Here is an 18828-nt window from a genome sequence, read left to right on the forward strand (position 1 = left end):
GCCGGTGCCAAGCGTCAGTGGGATCCTGACATCTTCAGCGGCACCAATGGGAAAGACGTTGAAGATTGGCTGGAATCATATGAGCGCGCCAGCAACACCAACAAATGGGACGATCCCCTCAAGTTCGGCAACGCGATCTTCTATTTATCGGGTGTTGCCAAGCTGTGGTTCCAAATTCACGAAGCCGATGTACGCACTTGGGCTGGCTTCAAAACCGGCATCGCAGATGTTTTCGGCCGCCCTGGCGTTCGCAAACTTCGCGCTGAACAATGCCTACGAAGCTGATCCCAGGAAACTGATGAAACGTTCACCAGCTACATAGAGGACATCGTCGACCTCTGCCGGCGTGTCAACCCGACGATGGCGGAGGCGGACAAGGTACGTCCCATCATGAAGGGAATTTCCGACGATGCCTTTCATATGCTGCTATCCAAAAAACCCAGGCACTGTTTCTCAGGTCATTGAGCTTTGCCAGAGTTTCGACGAGCTCTGCAGACAGCGTCTTCTCACGCGGCGCCCACCTGTGTTCGACGAAACCCTCGCGAGCATGACCGCGGCTCCTGAGATGGACTCTCTGCTTTGGCAGATAAAAGAGTTCGTCCGTGCTGAGGTCGCTCGTCAGCTTTCGCTGCTGTCCTCAGCCACGCCAGCACCCTAGCCTTTGCCGGCCAGCTTTCGCCAGGTCATCCACAAAGCAAGTTTGCGCAGCTCTCCCTTCTGCCCGCGAGACTCCGCTGGTGCCGACTCCCATTGCTTTTCCCGAGGTGACTGCACCTCTCAGCTATGCCGAGGCTCTCGCGCGGCCACCACCTCAGACCTTTGCGCCATTCCGTTCAGTCGTGCCACTGCATCCAGCCCCTCACTTCGTTCAGCCGTGGTACCCACACAGCAATGGACAATGGCGCACTCCTGACAACCGGCCAATATGTTTTGCTTGTGGTCTACCTGGCCACGTTGCACGATTTAGCCGTCGCGGCGCAACATCCTACCGCCGCAGCTTCGACAACGAACCATACGTTTCACCGTACCGGTCGTCCTCCGCTTCTCAGAACCCTGGCCAGATGTCTTCTTACTCGGACCACCGCCCTCTTGGTGACCACCGTTCGCCATCGCCTCGACGCCGCTCGCTTTCGCCGATGCGTCGTCGTCCTTCTACGCCAGAACGGGAAAACTAATCGCCGCAGTTCCAGAGGCAAGAACTGCGTCACCCACGAATAGACCAAGGCATCTCCCTTCTCCGACGAATGTTATTGATGTATATGTGGATGGCCTCGCTGCACTCGCGCTCGTTGACACTGGTGCCACAGTTTGTTATTAGTGCCGAACTTTGCCGTTTGCTCAGAAAAGTTACGACGCCACTGTCAAACGTATAACTTCGTACTGCCAGCGCAGACCGCATCACGCCTGCAGCTGCGTGTACTGCTCGCGTTGTGATCAACGGCCTCCTCTACATCGTCGAATTTTGGTGCTGTGTTCTTGTTCCCACAATGTTATTTTGGGCTGGGACTTCCTTTGCGCTAATAAGGCCTTCATCGACTGTTCTCGTGCTGAAGTGGAATTTCAAACGCTCTGTCATGGCCCACTCCTTGACGCTCGTGAACCTGAAGATAAAGTTTTTGTTGCCGAAGACGTTACAATTCCACCGCACTCATCTGCCGTTGCCACAGTGTCATGCCACACTGTTGCTGATACCGGCGCACTTTTTGCGCCACCTGAAATTTTCGCTCGTCGCAAATATTCCCCGCTGCCTTTCGCCCTTTTGGACGTTCATTCCGGCGTCAGCAGACTGCTCTTCGGCAACCGATTGTCCTGTCCTCTCACTTTGCTTCGTGGGGAGTGCGTTGGCTGTGCTGTGTGTGTCGACCCTGCTGCCATCTTTGACATACCAACTGGTTTCATTGCCACTCATGAGGTCGCCGGAGTGACCTGTAACCCCGCGCAGGAGCCGACTTCGCCCGATGTTTTACATAGCTCCATCGCCGACACGTTGACCGTTTTCCAACGCTCCCAGCTTCTATACGCCTTCTCGACAAGTTCCGTTCGTCGTTCGACTGCCAGCATGTTCTCTTGGGCCGCACGTCAACTGTTTGTCATCGCATCGACACGGGTACCAGTGTGCCACTGCGACAAAGACCATATCGTGTATCCGTGACAGAGCGCCGTGTTATCGACGACCAAGTAGCTCACATGCTAAAGCGCGGCGTCATTCAGCCTTCGGATAGCCCCTGGGCATCTCCCGTTGTTCTTGTTAAGAAGGATGGATCGATTCAATTCTGTGTCGATTACCTTCGTCTTAACAAAACAACTCGTAAAGATGTTTACCCTCTTCCGAGAATTGACGACGCCCTTGACTGTCTCCAAGGCGCGGAGTTCTTCTATCGACTTACGCAGCGGCTATTGGCAAGTTCCCATGGCACCCGAGGACCAATCTAAAACGGCCTTTGTAGCACCAGATGGCCTATATGAATTTCCTGTCATGCGTTTCGGGCTTTGCAACGCCCCCGGAACATTTGAGTGTATGATGGACAACCTTTTGCGTGGTCTCAAGTGGACAACGTGCCTGTGCTACTTAGATAATGTGGTTATTTTTTCGCCCGATTTTCCCGCCCATCTCTGTAGGCTGGAGGAAGTGTTACAGTGCCTAACTGCCACCGGCCTTCAGCGCAACTTGAAGAAATGCCACTTTGGCGCAAGTCAGCTCACCATCCTTGGCCATGTAGTAGCTAAACACGGTATTCTTCCTGACGCCGCCAAACTCCGTGCAGTTGCCGATTTTCCCAAACCTTCCTCCGTAAGAGAACTTCGCAGCTTACTGGGCCTGCGTTCTTACTTTCGCCGCTTCATTCGGAATTTTGCGTCCATCACCGCTCCTTTGAATGAGCTTCTACGGGGCGACTTGAACGATTACGCCTGGTCGTCCGCTTGTGACGATGCCTTCCAAGAGTTTCGTCGTCTACTGACCTCACTGCCTATACTGCGTCACTTCGACCCGACAGCTCCGACCGGAGTACACACCGAAGCCAATGGTGTTGGACTTGGCGCTGTGCTCGCGCAGCGCAAATCTGAATTCGACGAGCACGTCGTTGCATCCGCAAGCCGCACCCTCACCAATGCCAAGAAGAATTATTCCGTTACGGAGAAGGAATGTTTAGCCATAATCTGGGCACTTGGTAAATTTCGACCCTACCTCTATGGCCGCCCCTTCGACGTGATTACAGACCACCATGCACTTTGTTGGCTGTCCACGATGAAGGACCCCTCAGGTCGATTAGCTCGCTAGGCTTTGCGGTTGCAAGATTTCGACGTGCGCGTTGTCTACAGGTCTGGCCACCGCCACACCGATGCCGACGCGCTTTCCCGTCCGCCCTTGTCAACCGAAAGCGATGCCTGCCCCTCTGCCGTTGACCAAGTACTTTCGTTCCCAGTGGCTGCGACATGGCTTCGGAGCAACTCAAGGATGCCTGGATTAGTGATCTTATCCGCTTCCTTTCAAACGCGTCGACTGTTCTTCCACCTTCTCGAGCTTTGCGCCGTCAAGCATCCCGCTTGGAAATTCGGGATGGACTTCTCTATCGCCGGATTTACGTCTCTGACGTCCGCAAGTGGTTGCTGGTCATACATCGACATCTTCGTGGTGAAATATGTTCTGCCTGCCATAGCAGTGTGCACATGCGGTTGTCTTCAAGACGTACACCCGGCTTCGCTGCAGGTTTTATTGACGTGGCATGTACACCTTTGTGTGCAAGTACATTCGGTTGTGCCCTCAGTGCCACCGCCGCAAGGTTCCAGCTTAGCATGTCTCTGGTCCACTCCAGCCAATCCCGTGTCCTGCCAGGCCCTTCGATCGCATTGGCATTGACCTGTATGGACCCCTTCCGGGCACAGCTTCCGGAAACCACTGGATAGTCATCGCCATCGACCATTTGACGCGATACGCAGGAACAGCCGCTCTGCCGGCTGCCACCGCTTGTGATATAGCATCATTCCTCGTGAAAAACTTTATTCTCCGTCACGGTGCACCTCGCAAACTTTTGAGTGATCGAGGACGTGTCTTCCTCTCCGAAGTCATAAACGCGCTGCTTGCTGAATTTCGTATCGTTCATAGCACCACCACCGCCAACCATCCTCAAACTAATGGTCTGACGGAAAGATTTAACCGCACCCTTGGCAACGTGCTCTCTAAATACGTCGCCTCTGACCACACTCATTGGGACCTCATTTTGCCATTCATCACGTTCGCCTACAACACTGCACCACAGGCGACCACAAACTTCTCCCCATTCTTCCTCTAGTATGGCCGCGAACCTTCGACTACCCTCGACACCATTCTTCCGTACAGACCCCACTCATCCGAATGTACGCCCATCTCTGAAGCTGCCCGCCGCGCAGAGGAATGCCGTCAGCTTGCCCGTTCCTTTACAGCCGTCAACCAATGGCAACCAAAACTTCTACGTGACGATGATCACCCGCGTTGTCACTTTCTTCCGGAGTCCCTTGTGTGGCTTTGGGTTCCTGCCGTTCCTGTTGCCCTCTCATCCAAGCTTGACTCGAAATATCAAGGACCCTACCGTGTTGTAGCGCAGACATCGCCTGTGAACTATATTGTCGAGCCTGTCACGCTACCTACGGACCAACGCTGTCGTGGCCGTGAAACCGTCCACGTACAACGCCTAAAGCCGTATTACGACCCCATGATTCTATGTTCACCATGAGTCGCCAGGATGGCTCCTTTTCCGATGGGGGGTGATTGTAGTGAAGACGAATGCCCGGCGCTGCAGACACATCGCCAGTCGTCCGGGAAGCGCCAGCTGGAGATTGCCTTCCCTGCTCTTATTGAGACACGCTACCTGCTGCTCTCTTGGCCTGTATTCACATTAGACATCATTATTCTTTTCGAAAGGAAGTGCAGTTTACGAATGCAGTGCTATGTGAAATTGTGTTGTCTAAAGATGGATTTGTTGAATTTTCGTTCTCATGACCAAACTTTTCTTTCGGACCTTTTTGTGACTGTTCTCTCATATGCAATGTGTTGTTAGTAGACCGCATACATGCAACACTTTTAGGTCAGTTCTTTTCTTTTTTTTTTGAGTGAAAGTTGCGTTTTGTAAGCAGTGCTGACGTTCACTGTTGCATTCTTCGTGGGACAGATAAAAGCAAAATCCTTGCACTGCGAGTCTTTTCACACTGATGTCGTTTGTGATTGTCATTTTTTATATTTATGAATCATTGTGGTCCTTTATGCTAGCACGCCGTGTGATGCTTGCACGCCGGGTGGGTGACAGACAGCTCTCGTCCAACTATAGGCCTATTCATTTAACGACGACATCGTGTAAGATACTAAAACACATAATCTCTAAGCATATTATAATGTTCCTTGAAAATAATAACCTCTTGAACAGCTTTCAACACGGCTTCAGGCACGGTTTTAGTACTGTAACCCAACTTACGGAGTTCACTCATGACCTTTATCATAACACCGACTTAGGTAATCAGATTGACACCATATTCATTGACTTTAGCAAAGCTTTCGACACTGCACTACACTCTAAATTGCTTTTGAAACTCCATAATATTCTAAATAACCCTCAGTTGGTGTCATGTATTTACAGTTTCCTTTCACTGCGTTCCCAATTCGTATGCTATGATTCTGCGGATTCACCCGTTGTCGACGTCACCTCAGGGGTCCCACAGGGGTCTGTACTTGGCCCTCTACTATTCTTATTATTTATTAACGACCTTCCAGACCATGTTACTTCAACGATACGTCTCTATACAGATGGTTGTGTGATGTACAGCCCAGTTGACTCACTCGCTGATCATCAGCGCCTTAAGGATGCCTTTGTTTCATTTTGTGACTGGTGTGCTATCTGGAAAATGAGCATCAATTTTGATAAAATGGTTATAATCTCTATTACTAATAGACATATGCCGGTATGTTTTGATTATATTTCTAACGGTGTACCACTAACAAGAATTTTTCAATACAAATATTTAGGTGTCATTTTTACACCCACTTTGTCTTGGTCCAAACATATCGATTACATTTGCAGCAAAGCGTTAAAAAAACTTGGTTACATCCCCCGGACTTTGTCTGCTGCTTCGAAGGACACTAAATTAGTAGCATACAAAACACTGACTCGCCCAATTTTAGAATATGCTTCCTCCGTATGAAACCCATATAAGCAATCCGAAATAAATAGTATTGAGTCAGCCCAGAGGAGGTTATTCGTTTTGTTTACCATCGCTTCGACCGAGACCTTTAACGCGATAGCTTCAAGAGCCCCGCGTCGCAGAAAATCCCGCGTCGGCGTGCGATGTCGGCGTCCGTGGCGCAAAAAATTATCCGCAACCACCCCGACCGCGCAGGCCCTTCGTCGTGGTGCAAGCTGTTAGTGAACAAAAATTGAATTTCTCACAGTGAAATCTGTCAGAAAAATGATAAAGTACAACTTATGCACAACCTGCAGACATGGTTGTGTCGGACTGTTATTTCAATGGACGAGAAAACATAATTCTGTTACGAGGAAACTCAAACACAAATCTCTTTTGCCAGCATTTCTACCATGAAAACACGGGCTCACTCGGGTAGCCTACTTGCGAAAATCTTATCCACATGGCGCTGGCATCCTCGGCAGGTCAAATGGGGACTTGGACGGCCGAAAACGCGTTTTGGACACGCGCACGTAGGGGGCAATAGCAAACAATTAATAAAATAATGAAAAAAAGGTCCTAGGGCCTTCGCATTTTAATATAAGACGACTAATATTGCCCCTGGAAAAACGTCTTCCCAGCAATGCATTTCTATTTAAAAGTGAAGCCGACTTGAAGGGGATCGGTGTAAGCTTGGTCTTTGTAAGCTGGCTTTCCCACGTTCTGTATTGCAATGAATGAAGCCTACTTGCCGGATGCGAACGATTAGATGCGAACGGGTCCCGATAACGCTGTCACGTTCTACTCTTAAAGGCGAAGCTTAAACGTCCTCCAATTTTTCACCGTCAGCTGCTCTTTCTGAATTAAACCTCCAGTTTCTTTCTAGACGGCGACACATAAAAGCTCTGAAGATTTTCTATTCATATAAGAACTCTCTTTGTCACCTCTCAGATCCCTCCCTTTAACGCCTGCTTTACCGAGCTCAACTAGAGCTTATCGTGCCTCTAATATCAGATCACTCCATCCACGCACTAACACTTTCAAATACAACCCGCCGTGGTTGCCCAGTGGCTATGGTGTTGGGCTGCTGAGCACGAGGTCGCGCGATCGAATCCTGGCCACGGTGGCTGCATTTCGATGGGGACGAAATGCGAAAACACCCGTGTGCTTAGATTTAGGTGCACGTTAAATAACCCCAGGTGGTCCAAATTTCGGAACTCCCCCCCTACGGCTTGCCTCATAATCAGATCGTGGTTTTGGCACCTAAAACCCCATAATTTAATTTTTAACTTTCAAATACAGTTCTTTCCCCCGCATGATTGAACTGTGAAATTTGTTACCCGCCGAAGTTCGTTTTTTGCTCATTTCTCAATTTTTTATTGCTATTGCTGATGTATAGTTCCTTTACATTTTTCTATTTCTATGTTCCTGTCTCTGCATATCGTAATTAGTTTTACTCACATGTACACCCACTCCTGCCATAGCCCTAACGGGCTGCAGTATGTACAATAAAATATGGAATGTACGAATCGGATGTACAGTACACGACAGTTGTCATATTTTCTCGGTTTGTTTCTAAGCAAAAGTTGTGCCTTTTATGTTAAAGTCCTTCATATACCGCAATACCGGCGTAACTGTGATTCTGCAATACTGCAAGTTCTGTCTCTGAACGACAATACCTGCCGCGGAGAGCTTCGTTCCTGCTTCGGCTTATTCCAACATTCTGAAATTCGTTTCTTTTCTGACGATCGACAACGCCTGCAGAACGGGGATGGCATTTTCAAACTATGCTTCCGTTTTAGCTGTTAGATGGAGAACTTTCAAGGGCTATGACAAAAATGGCACGCATTGCTATGGAGGAACTTCCGCCACATGTGTCCACAGCATCCGCAAGCAGGTGCGCTGCACATATCTTGCCTATGTAAAACGATCGGTAGCCCAAGTATGCTACCTAGTAGAAACATAGGAAGCAAAAGTTCATTGATCACACTTGTATAGCACGTTAGATTAGATGTTTGATGTTCTCTATTTGGGCTATATCACATTTTTTGGTACACAATTAATAAGGTTTGACAATTCTGTCACTAAAGGTGCGCTCAATGTTTGACACTAACTGCTTGCCGCTGGACGGTACAGCCATCAACTTTGAGCACGTCTGATGCATGCCACGCACTACGTCTCTAGGCCTTAGTTCAACAGCGCGCCCAGGTACCAATTGTTTCGTCCTGCTGCACAGCGTGTGCTGCCCAATGCAATCTAATAACTCTACTCGTTTACCATGTTCGTATGTTTTTGCCAGACACAGAATTTCCGTATCGCTAAATTTGTTAACGATCAGACTCTCTTGAAGTAGTCATTGAACACTAAAGTTAGGATTGTTCTCACATAAATGAAACTGTGACATTGATCATCTGCCCGATATCTAGTGTTACACGCTCGGGTTGTTTAAGCACCCCTCTTCTAACTAAAAGTTTTTTAGAGCTTTACAATTACGCAGAAAATATATATCACTGATTTATTGGTCCATAAAAGCTTTCTGTATGGCTGACTTGTTGTAAGCCTGTTAGTCGCAACATGATGCATCTGACAATCTTTGCTTCAACTTATAACTAAACGGAGTAAATTGACCAGTTTCAACCGTTGATAGATACATCCGTGCTTCATTACAGAGGGTACTGAAAAGAACTGCACTTTCTTCAAGATATCACCCAAGAACCTCTGGCGATCTGCCTTACTTGCTCTCCATCACAAATTGCAAACTGTTTGTCTTTTAATCTACCATTTATCATTAATTAATCTACCAGAAATTGAACTGACAGAGCTTGACTGTGATTTTGACTCAGTGAAGCATGGATTTGAGTGACGTTCTGTGGGAAACGGCATTTTTTTTACAGGGAATCGCAAAACTTTCTTCATAAGAAAGCCGTATGGGTTTCATTTGTAGCTTTGGGCTACAGTTTGGGGGGTAACAATATTTTCATTTCGCAGGCGCATTATGTGTTACAAATACCAATTCGAGATGAAATTATTTACTGAAGAATTGCTTGAAAGAAGGCGGCAGTTCCATTTAAGCTGTTCATACCGGAAAACTATCAACTTCTCTCTATCGGCCTTCGAAGTTGTCATTCGCTAAAGATCCTTTGAGAACGCACTCGGAGAAAAGCCTCTGCGCATACTCTAGGCATTGAATCTTCTTTAGAGTCAGTGAGAAATACCACATTTCGAGAGAGAACAGCACTGGGTGCTCATTATGAGAGGCCGCGTGCTGAAACATCACTGGTTTTTGGCAAATAAATCAATGACAATTCCTGCCCAACCATTATAATAGCTGAAATTAATTCTACCAGAAACCTTTTGATGCCCCAGTAAAAAAGAAACCTGTTTGGAAAGTGACCGAGGGAATGCAGGGACGTCGCTAGAGATCTTTAGCAGAGCCCCGGAACATTCCAAATCAAGTTCTCCAGAAGGAATTGCAGTCATAGTACAATCGCTGAATAAGTGACAAACTCAAGATGGGACTGTGCGGAAGGCGACGAAACCACGAACAGCTTGTACGTGCTAAGTCCGCGAGCTTTTCGGGCAGATGTCGTATGCCACCAAAGTCACGTATGTTTTAAACTCTTAAACTCTTATATCATAAAGAAGTCTACCTTTGCAGCGTCCCGTTGACAAATGTTTGTCATTGCTTTGCCAGTGAGTGCCTTTTTTGGCATTGCGTTGCTTTGCACGAAGAAAAGATACGAGATGTATAAAAGGACCGGTGTGATCAGGTCTCAGTTGTGTGATACCCTCTCAGTTACAAAAGATCAACAGAGGCCCTGTGCGTTAGATGTAGTAAGTCATACTTTGCTCAACAAGCAGGTGAATAATTCAGCAGCACAAAGATTGCGAGCAATTTTCCACTAGTATGCTTGATTTCCTATGTTGTGTGGACAGAAGAATTGTTGAAGCAAGAACGGCCATAAGTTTTAGATGCTCACATGCATGCGATGTTTCAGTTTCAGTTTATTGAGCATTCTTTTTCACACAATGATATGTTAAAGTACAATGTTCTATATTCCTTACTTGCGCCTAATTTCTAATTTACCTTGCGCTATGCCTTGTGCTCATTTTCAAATTCTGCTGTAGATAACTGCTTGTGTGCTAAGCGGCTATTTCCTTTTGCACAACTTCATATACACCTGCACATATGTTTAATGGCAAAGAAAATTCCAACTGTTCAATATGTTCTTATCATTTTCCATGTCGCATACTGTTTCGCTTAATTATGTTGATTCTCTAACCGCGGGAGTCAAATTTTCCTCCAGTGCCCCATCTTTAACGTAGAAGGTTGTTGTACCGGTGACAATAGTGGTAAAGAACGTTTCAGGACATCCACTCACGCAATCCTGGCCAAAGGAAGAGAAAGTCTTTCTGAAAGTTGTAAGTTTGATACAAAAATGTCACAGTTTCGCCCTAAGGGCGAAGCAATGAATGCGATAGCAACACAGCAATGTCATACGAAGTAAGGTGAGCGGCTTTGGTAGCAATATGAATTGTAGTAAACATGAGCTGATTAAGTAAGCAGGTGTGCTGCGGCGTAAGTAGACCGACATGAAGAGAGACTCGATGACCACGAGAAGGCGCGTGTGAAACGGTGGTGTTGATGAGAAGCGCTGCCCGTGAGCAGCGCGTGCGAAGGGACACACCTGTAGCGCTGCACTGCCGATCCGGGCAGCATTGCATGTGTAGCGTGCGTTGGAAAATGTGGCCCGACTATTACTAACCGTGGTGTGAGCGCACACAAACAAACATGAATAGATCACACTGAATGACTGCAGACAACGACTGTCAAAACGCTGGCAGCAAGCGCATATACGCCGCAGCGGGCGAAGGTACGTGCGGTCTATCGTTTCAACGGAAACTGAGCGGCGAATGCGCAGCGCATAAAGGTCAGAGCCGTGTAGAGATAAGAGACGGTGCGGGGCGAACGACGAGCGCGGTTGTTGGCAGAGTAGAAGTCCCCCCCCCCCCCCCCCCCCCCTTTTCCGGCGCTCGCTTCCCGCTTCCTTGCTTGCGCCTGGGAGATTGAGTGCGTTCGCTCTCCGTGACAGCGTGCGTCCCCGCACGCTTCCGCTCGGCCATACGGCGTGCGGCGAAGATTTTATCTATACGGAACCTCACGGCGACGACGACGGCGACGGTGACGCCGACGGCAGAAATTCGGTGGAAGTGTCCATATAATTGCTATCGCAATAAAAATAACGTAAGGTATATATAGCGTGGACAACGCGAGAAATATACAAATAAAACGGAAAATAGGTAACTTCATACATCGTAGCTGCGACATGGAAAGCATATGGATGGACGGTGTCAAGAATTATCCAGGAAAGAAACCTCATTAGACAGCGACGCTGAATGTTGGCTTTTGAATGTTCAAAAAATCGAAAACGCCTCGACGATTTCATGCGTGCGCTGGTATCTGTGGCTTGCGATTATGGTGGTGCCTCCAGGGTGCTTACTATGCAGTGCTATTTCAGAACACAGGCCACTGTATAAACATAAAAGTACTTGCTACAAATCTTTGTGTTGGGGCTTCCTTGCCACTTCGAAGCGTCTTGTTTCACCCAGGCGGCCGCAGCCCTTTGTCCTCGGTTACCTGTGTACGCTCCTAATTAATCAGACGGACACAATCTTGTGGCAGCTTATTATAAAGGTCCTTCAAACATCCTGATTGAGCACTGGTACATAATGTTTCTCTAAATGAATAAATTAACAATTAACACAATGCCATGGCGCTGCATGGTGTTTCTATGCATCAATATTTATCTCAGGCGAAAATTTGGAACGGTAGAAGGCCAACTATCCAACAATAAGTACGCGTTTCTGAAAGGACCACAAAATTGAGCTGCCCTGTAAATTTCGTGTCTAGATTGCCAGAACATCTTCAACATTTACAAACAGGATTGCTGTTTCTGTAGTTCTTGCTGTCGAAAATGTCGCTTGCGTACTTATAAATGCAGAAAGAGAAATATATAAATAATGGCATATACAAATTATGTGTCGAGGCTTACTTGGGAGAGTGGGTAAGGCGAGGGGATATATCGAGTGACGCTCTTTCCCTTTCGCCTCTCTTCTTCTTGGCGTGTTGCGTGTTTCCGTTGCACGAAAGGTGAGGAGAGTTAACTATGGCTCACTTTTGGACCTTCACATGGGAAGCCTTATAGTGAGCTAAGCGTCTTTTTGACATTAACCCATGGTTGGACCCAGTACTCAACCGTGACCTCTTAGGCCCGTACTTTTTTTCTGAACATCTCGAACCCTTCGCCTTCCCGAACGAGGTGCAGAACACTTACCGCTTTTGCGCATGCATAGCTTTTCACTTGAGAAGGTGATTGCCGGTTTCCTTTATTTGATTCATCTCTATTTTTAATGGTGGTGCCCGCAGGTCTTCAAAGGCACCACAATATGTAAATTCCTTCTTTCGCCACTTTCCAGGTTTCCACTGAGGCCCTTGTCTGGTCCAGGAGCTTTTCTGTACTTCACACTCACTTGCTTTGGCAATTTCTCTCTCAACTTCCTGTGTGAGTATTAAATTAGGCAACCCTTCCTTCAATATTCGTGCACTTTCAACTGTGGCACTTCTGCAAACGTTTTTTACTTAACTTGTGTTCACTCTGTTCTAAATCTACCCTCATATGTGCTCCATTCAACAACTTAATGTAAAAAGCGTGCTTTGTTCCATTCCTAAGACTCGTCCTAGAACTTTCTCTCCCTCCCCATCCTTCGGTTTTTTTTTAATACGATTAGCATTGAACTTTACCCAGTTTGCCGTCTGTCTGTCCGTCTGTGTCTGTCCATGTCTAACCTGTGCCACGCGAATTTGGGTCACTATGTATTCCATCAGTCATCTGGCTGTTATGCTGAGGGAACCGGGTTCAAAGCCAACCGTCGGACCAACTTGGGTCATTGGGTATGTGGCATTGGGTATGTGCCGATTTTCAATGAACCTCTTTGACACCAGCTCATTTGGCCACTGTATATGTGCCACTCTTCAGTGACTTTCTTTCATGCCAGCTTGGGTCCCTAGGTATTTGCTACTGGGTATTTGGTGCTCTTCGATGCCAATTTGGGTATGTTCCACTGCGTTAGCGCCGCTCTTCCATTGGCAAAAAATATCCGCAAGATTGCTCTGGTGCTCGGCGGAAACGGACCGGTGTCATATATGTCTTGTGTGAATATATATTCTGACACTTATGTACTCAGGAGTATCTATAGCCTTGGACTACTAATCTACCGTATAGTTTGCTTGTACCTTTTTCATTTCCTATGACAGCGGTTAACTGCGCAAATTGCGTTTGTCTTAATTGTCCGTCCGTTACGCTGACGACGACCGTTGCGATCAACAACGACACACAAAGACGATTTTTTGTCGTCATCAGGCCACCTCATCATCCCCAGCTTCGCTATTGCCATGGCGTGAAGAAAAAGAAAACTTCTCTAGGCGTCACTGGAATTTGAACCCACGCCAGTGAAGCAAAGTGCATTTGGTAGTCGAGCGTGCTAACCACTGAGATATCACGCATATTTTAAACAGTGCTGGGCAGTTAGTGCAAGGCTTTCTGCTCCACATAAGCACTCGGAGTAGTGGTGGCTGTGCATGTATTTCGGAGGCCAGAACGAGCAATACGGTAGCGGTAGAGGAAGGCATTATGGGCATCGCATAGAAATTGTTTTTGACATGATCGCGGTGTATTTGCGTGTAATCCTCCGTTGTCGTGCTCGTGTACATGGTGTCGGTGGACCGAAGGAGGCGTGGCTGACAATGGTGATGGTAATCTTCAAACGTGGCACATTCCTAGAGTAGATAATGTGCCGAGAATAAGGTGGTTGGTGGGGAACAACGTCGAAAGCATCGAGAACGTCAATGCTAACAGCGACGACGCAGGAACAACGATACATAATTTACACAGTATATATACCTCACAGGATCCACAGCCGCCAAGTGTCCTGTATAGTAGCGCTGCAAATGTACAGAAAAAAAGAAAATGGGTCATATCTCGTAGGTGGCACTGCGTCATTTAGCTCACGTGACATCAGTTGTAGGAGTTTTGGCCTCCAAGTTGATGAAACCCCAGGCGGGACCTTCAAAACGAGTCATCGAGCCTGGAAAGCATACAGCATTTAACACAGCAACTGCCTCATCACCTGCTGCCTATATATTGATTTAGGAAAAAGTGAAGGTAGAAAATGGTCTAAGAACACTTCAGATATGAAGGACATCTCATATGCCACGCTGCAGTCACGTTGGGCAGGTTGGTGCTTGGACGTTGACATACTGAACAATGGAAACAAAGAAATGTGATTGTGACAAACGGAAGCAAAAATGGTGCACCAAGGCTATCTGAATGAAATATACTTAATTAGTAAATGCAGAACCACCTCGACCAACATAAAATTGGAATAAACCTCTGACCAAACACCAGCGAATGAAAGGCTCCATAAAGTTATGCATTATAACTAAATAAATCTAGCTCACATGGACAGACGTTACCACTCTGACTTCCCCCTGTCTATGCGCGTAGCTCGAATCCCACAACATGCCTTCCCTGTGTCATACAAGAAGGAAGTTGAGTGCATCACTAAGAAGAAAAAGTCGGAACTTAATTATCTCAACCACACTATTTTATCTGTACTATCGCACAGTTATACTTAACTTTCAAATATTATATCAAAAAGTTGTTTTCGAATTCTCACTTTAAAAAAGTTTTAATACGACCACACCCCTCCTTACTAACCGCCCTATAATTGCGGCTTCCTTGTCCAGTTCCCCTTTGTGGGTGGACCCAATTATTTGAGGAAGAAGCAGGCAACCGAAAATAAAATTACCTTCACGGTAGTAGAATGCTGTTGTCGCAGTAAATAGGTTCAGAGCCTAAGGAATCGCTGAAGTATGATGTATTTTTTTATTACAGCGAAGCTGTGTATGGCTAGGCGAAATCAAAATCCATCCATTCGATGTGCGCAGAAACTATCATCATCAGCAATGGCTCGAGCGTCACCGTCTTCTTCCACAGCTGGCTGCGTTGCCGCTCATCATTCCAGCGTACAATTTCACTTCTGTCGTCGTAATAGGGAGGCCGCGTTTACGGGGGTATGAGCCATTGCTTAAGGGGCTATGATCCATTCATTGTCTTACGTGACGAACAGATTTATTTTTAAAGCAATTTAATTTTTAAGAATCGCCAGCGGCAATGCGACAACGGCGGACTGCGGGCGTACCGTCAGTGACGTCGTTCTCTCCGGCGCAGTCGAACGTGCGTGTAACCTCATTAAGAAACACAAAGACGTAACCAATAATTGAGAAAGACTGTAATGAACCGTCGACATTAACCCAGTGATAAACACCGGGACCGCACGCTTCAGCTTCACTGGTTAACCATCTGTACGGAGTGCTTGGGCGGTCATTTTCTAACTGCTCGTCCCATCAACACATCGCTTTACAAAGTAGTGTGGGATCTCTCGCAAGACTCTTTCTTGCGCCTTTAACACCCTTTGATTCCCCTTATTCTTGTGCAATTGTTTCGACTGGAGTATTAAGGCGAATATTTCTTTGCCTCTTCCCATCATATTACGGGTGCTGGCTGCTGACATGCACGATTGGCCGATACCTGAAATAGTGCAAACTTCAAGGTGGCGTCGCCACCCGTACTTTGTTCTTGCGTCTTTTCTGGCAAGCCGAGCATCTGCTTTTGGCAAGACTGTAAATTATTTTAGTGTAACCTAAACCAATCGCTTCATGATATCTTTATTACCTTCGTGTGCCATCTGCAAGATTCATGAAGATAACTCATTGCATCTCTTATAATTTTCTCTTCAGCGAGCGCTGTAGTGTATGGGTTAAAAAACATCCATGCTCATAGCGAGGATTTCGTTCTTGGCACATATAGAAAATGTGTGCTTACACTTTTCTGGGAAACCTTGCTCATTCAATTGTTTTTTTTTTTCCTGTACTTAGCTGCCTGTATAGGCTTTTCAACTTGTGTGGTTAAGATACCAGCTGTTGTATAATAGTATTTTCTTCGCCAATATTTTTGAGCAGCGAAGATACATTGCGTACGTACGCCAACAATAACGAATGTCTAAAAGATAGCGTTCTGTTTCTTCATTAATTTTTTATTATAAACTAAAAAAACAATGATTCAACTCTCCTCAGTACATGCCTTCCCTACATCAACGAGGTTCACTTTTCTCGCATTCTAGCTCACTTCGCGCAGTTTTTCTTTGCGACCTGTGACGGGTGGCGAGATGCGTTGTTACTGGAAGATTTTGCACAAAAGCGGCAATGTTGCCACTTCACGGGCAAGACATGCAATGTAACTTTTCATTCTAACAAAATCGGAACGCGTTTTGACTTTTGTATTTCGTGCGCCTCAACACTGCCTCCGCATTCCACGGCGCTGTTTGTGACGCAGGTGATGCATAACGACTCCGACGGATAACGATGGATAACTCCGGCAGAGAAGCGGAGGTGATGGATGAGTCAAATGGGCGAGCACTAGTGAAGGAAGAGCCAACGGAGCAAACAGAATTGCCGGGCGACTCAAGCGGACAAGCAGAGGTGACGGGAAACTCCATCGAAAAAGCACCGTTGGCGAATCACAACCCCAATTCCGGAGGAAGCGAACCTTTTGTGTTCTGGCGACACGTTCCGCCACCGACACTCTTCTTCCTGCCGAGATTCGGACCGCATTGCTTCTACGGTGGCGTAACACCACCACCGTATGGCGTTTTCCCACCACTGTGGAACGGGACTCGCTGCGATATTTGGCCAGTGGATACTCGACAAGCCGCCGTAGACGTTCAGCTTACCCCTCCCACTGATGAAGTAAATTCTCCGACACACCACATTCACTCTTTTCGCGCCGAGAGCCATGACTCCGCGCCAATGGAAATCTCACCATGTGCGAGTCCCTTAACACAGTCGACGAACACACCGACAGAGCGCGGGGCTGCAGCACCTGCTATGAAAGCCGAGAGTTCAACGGACTCGACTACTGAAGTCAACAGGAATCGGGCGGTGAAATCTCTTAGCCTCGAGAAGTGGACACCAATGCCTCGCGCACTGAAGCCAGTTAAGTATCATGACGTTAATCCTTGCACAGCCGAGTCGTCAGTGCTGTCGCTGTTGAAACAGTGCAAGTCCTGCACGAAGAAAATGGCGCGAACTAAACGTCAGGGTGCTACTTACGCAGCGGAAGAATGCACGTGCGCGCAAGAATTTGCACCAGGCAAAGTCCAGGGTGAAAATACTGAGAGTATCGCGAAAACAAAAACAGGTCTCGAAAAACTTGGACCACTGACTGCGAGTACAAAACCTGCAGCTGCGCAACAAGACCCTGTGGTGACTGGTGCAGATAAGTCCATTGTCGGTAGTGAACCCAACCTTGCTTCTATGAAGTGTAGGCAGAGCGCTGATTGCATTTCCGGATCTGCTGCCAAGCTTAGTGAGGAGACGCGATCTTTGAGTACCTTTTGTACAGAGAGAAAGTCCACATGTGCTGAATCGAGTGTGCATTCCATCCCGGTTGTCGAGAGGCGAAGAGCAGAACAGAATTACTGGCATCGTCAACGAACACCACAACGAACAACACCGCGTAACGCTCACATTACCGATTGCCTTGGGGCTAACACTAGCGAAACGTTCACGCACTACTCGCACAGCGACATTCCTGCCGAGTGCATTGTGAACCGATTTGTTGAAGAAATTCGTGCTGCGAGTGAACAGAAAAGTTGTGCTGGTGATCCTCGTGTAAGGGTAAAAATAGCCGGAGCGTACATTCCTGGTCCGAGGGTCGACAATTTACACACAACTGTCATTGATATAAAGATGGACCCTTTGTTAGGCGCCTGTGTGGAGCACGCAGAAGGACCCTTTATGCTTCCGTCAGAACTTGAGGAAGATGACAAAGGTTGGTTGTGGACCTTCGAGTGAGGCTCCGTGTAGCAACACATTTTGTCATAGAGGACTTTTGGTCGTGGTTTCACTGTAAAAAAAAAAACTCGTGTATGTGTTACGTGAATGTGTTTCTTTTTCGAGGTTTGAGTGGTGTTAGTGTTATATCGGTGTTAACATGAATGTTACTGTGGCTCAGGTGAGGTGAGTATTGAACGCTTTCCTCATTCTTAGCTGTGGCCCAGTGAAAGGTAAGTGTAGTGAAATGCGCGCTCACACCATCTTGACGCCTTGACGAACTATTGTAGTCGACAGGCTTCGCACTGGATTTCGTTCAGAAGCGAAGTTCCGGCCACAAAAGTTCCGATACCGACTGTTTTCTAGAGGAAATATAATAATCTTGTCGGGAAGCCTGCAGCGCAGAGATAAAACATTGCAATGCTCTAGCATAAATGTAGTTAGTTTGGTACTTCAATATCAAGAGTTTTATATTTAAAGCGGTGGCTTGTGGTTGTATAGCCGGTATTAGCTTGCTTGTATAACTTCTGCCTGTGTTTTTAGCTGCAGTTACGACGCAGCTAAACAAAGCAGCTGTGACGGTTTGTCACATTTGGGCAAGCCGTCAAGCTAATTTAAGAACCGATACATATCACACAACTGTGCCCGAAAACTTCATGAGATGACTTCGCAATACAGCTAGCGTGGTGAATAAATTTTAAGTGGAGTGGTAAGACTAGTACTTC

General features: G+C 47.1%; 1 protein-coding gene across 1 annotated transcript in view; it reads left to right on the forward strand.

The window, feature by feature from the left end:
* The window catches only part of LOC125947536 (uncharacterized), a 72291-nt gene extending 54141 nt beyond the window's left edge, over window positions 1–18150 (forward strand). The window contains exon 2 of the mRNA XM_049672448.1: window positions 16605–18150. Coding sequence (XP_049528405.1) covers window positions 16634–18124 — 1491 coding nt within the window. The 5' untranslated portion in view covers window positions 16605–16633 and the 3' untranslated portion in view covers window positions 18125–18150. The remainder of the gene's footprint in view (window positions 1–16604) is intronic.
* The last annotated feature ends 678 nt before the right edge of the window (window positions 18151–18828 follow it).

Source organism: Dermacentor silvarum, chromosome 8, assembly GCF_013339745.2.
Source record: "Dermacentor silvarum isolate Dsil-2018 chromosome 8, BIME_Dsil_1.4, whole genome shotgun sequence".
Classification (NCBI taxonomy): domain Eukaryota; kingdom Metazoa; phylum Arthropoda; class Arachnida; order Ixodida; family Ixodidae; genus Dermacentor; species Dermacentor silvarum.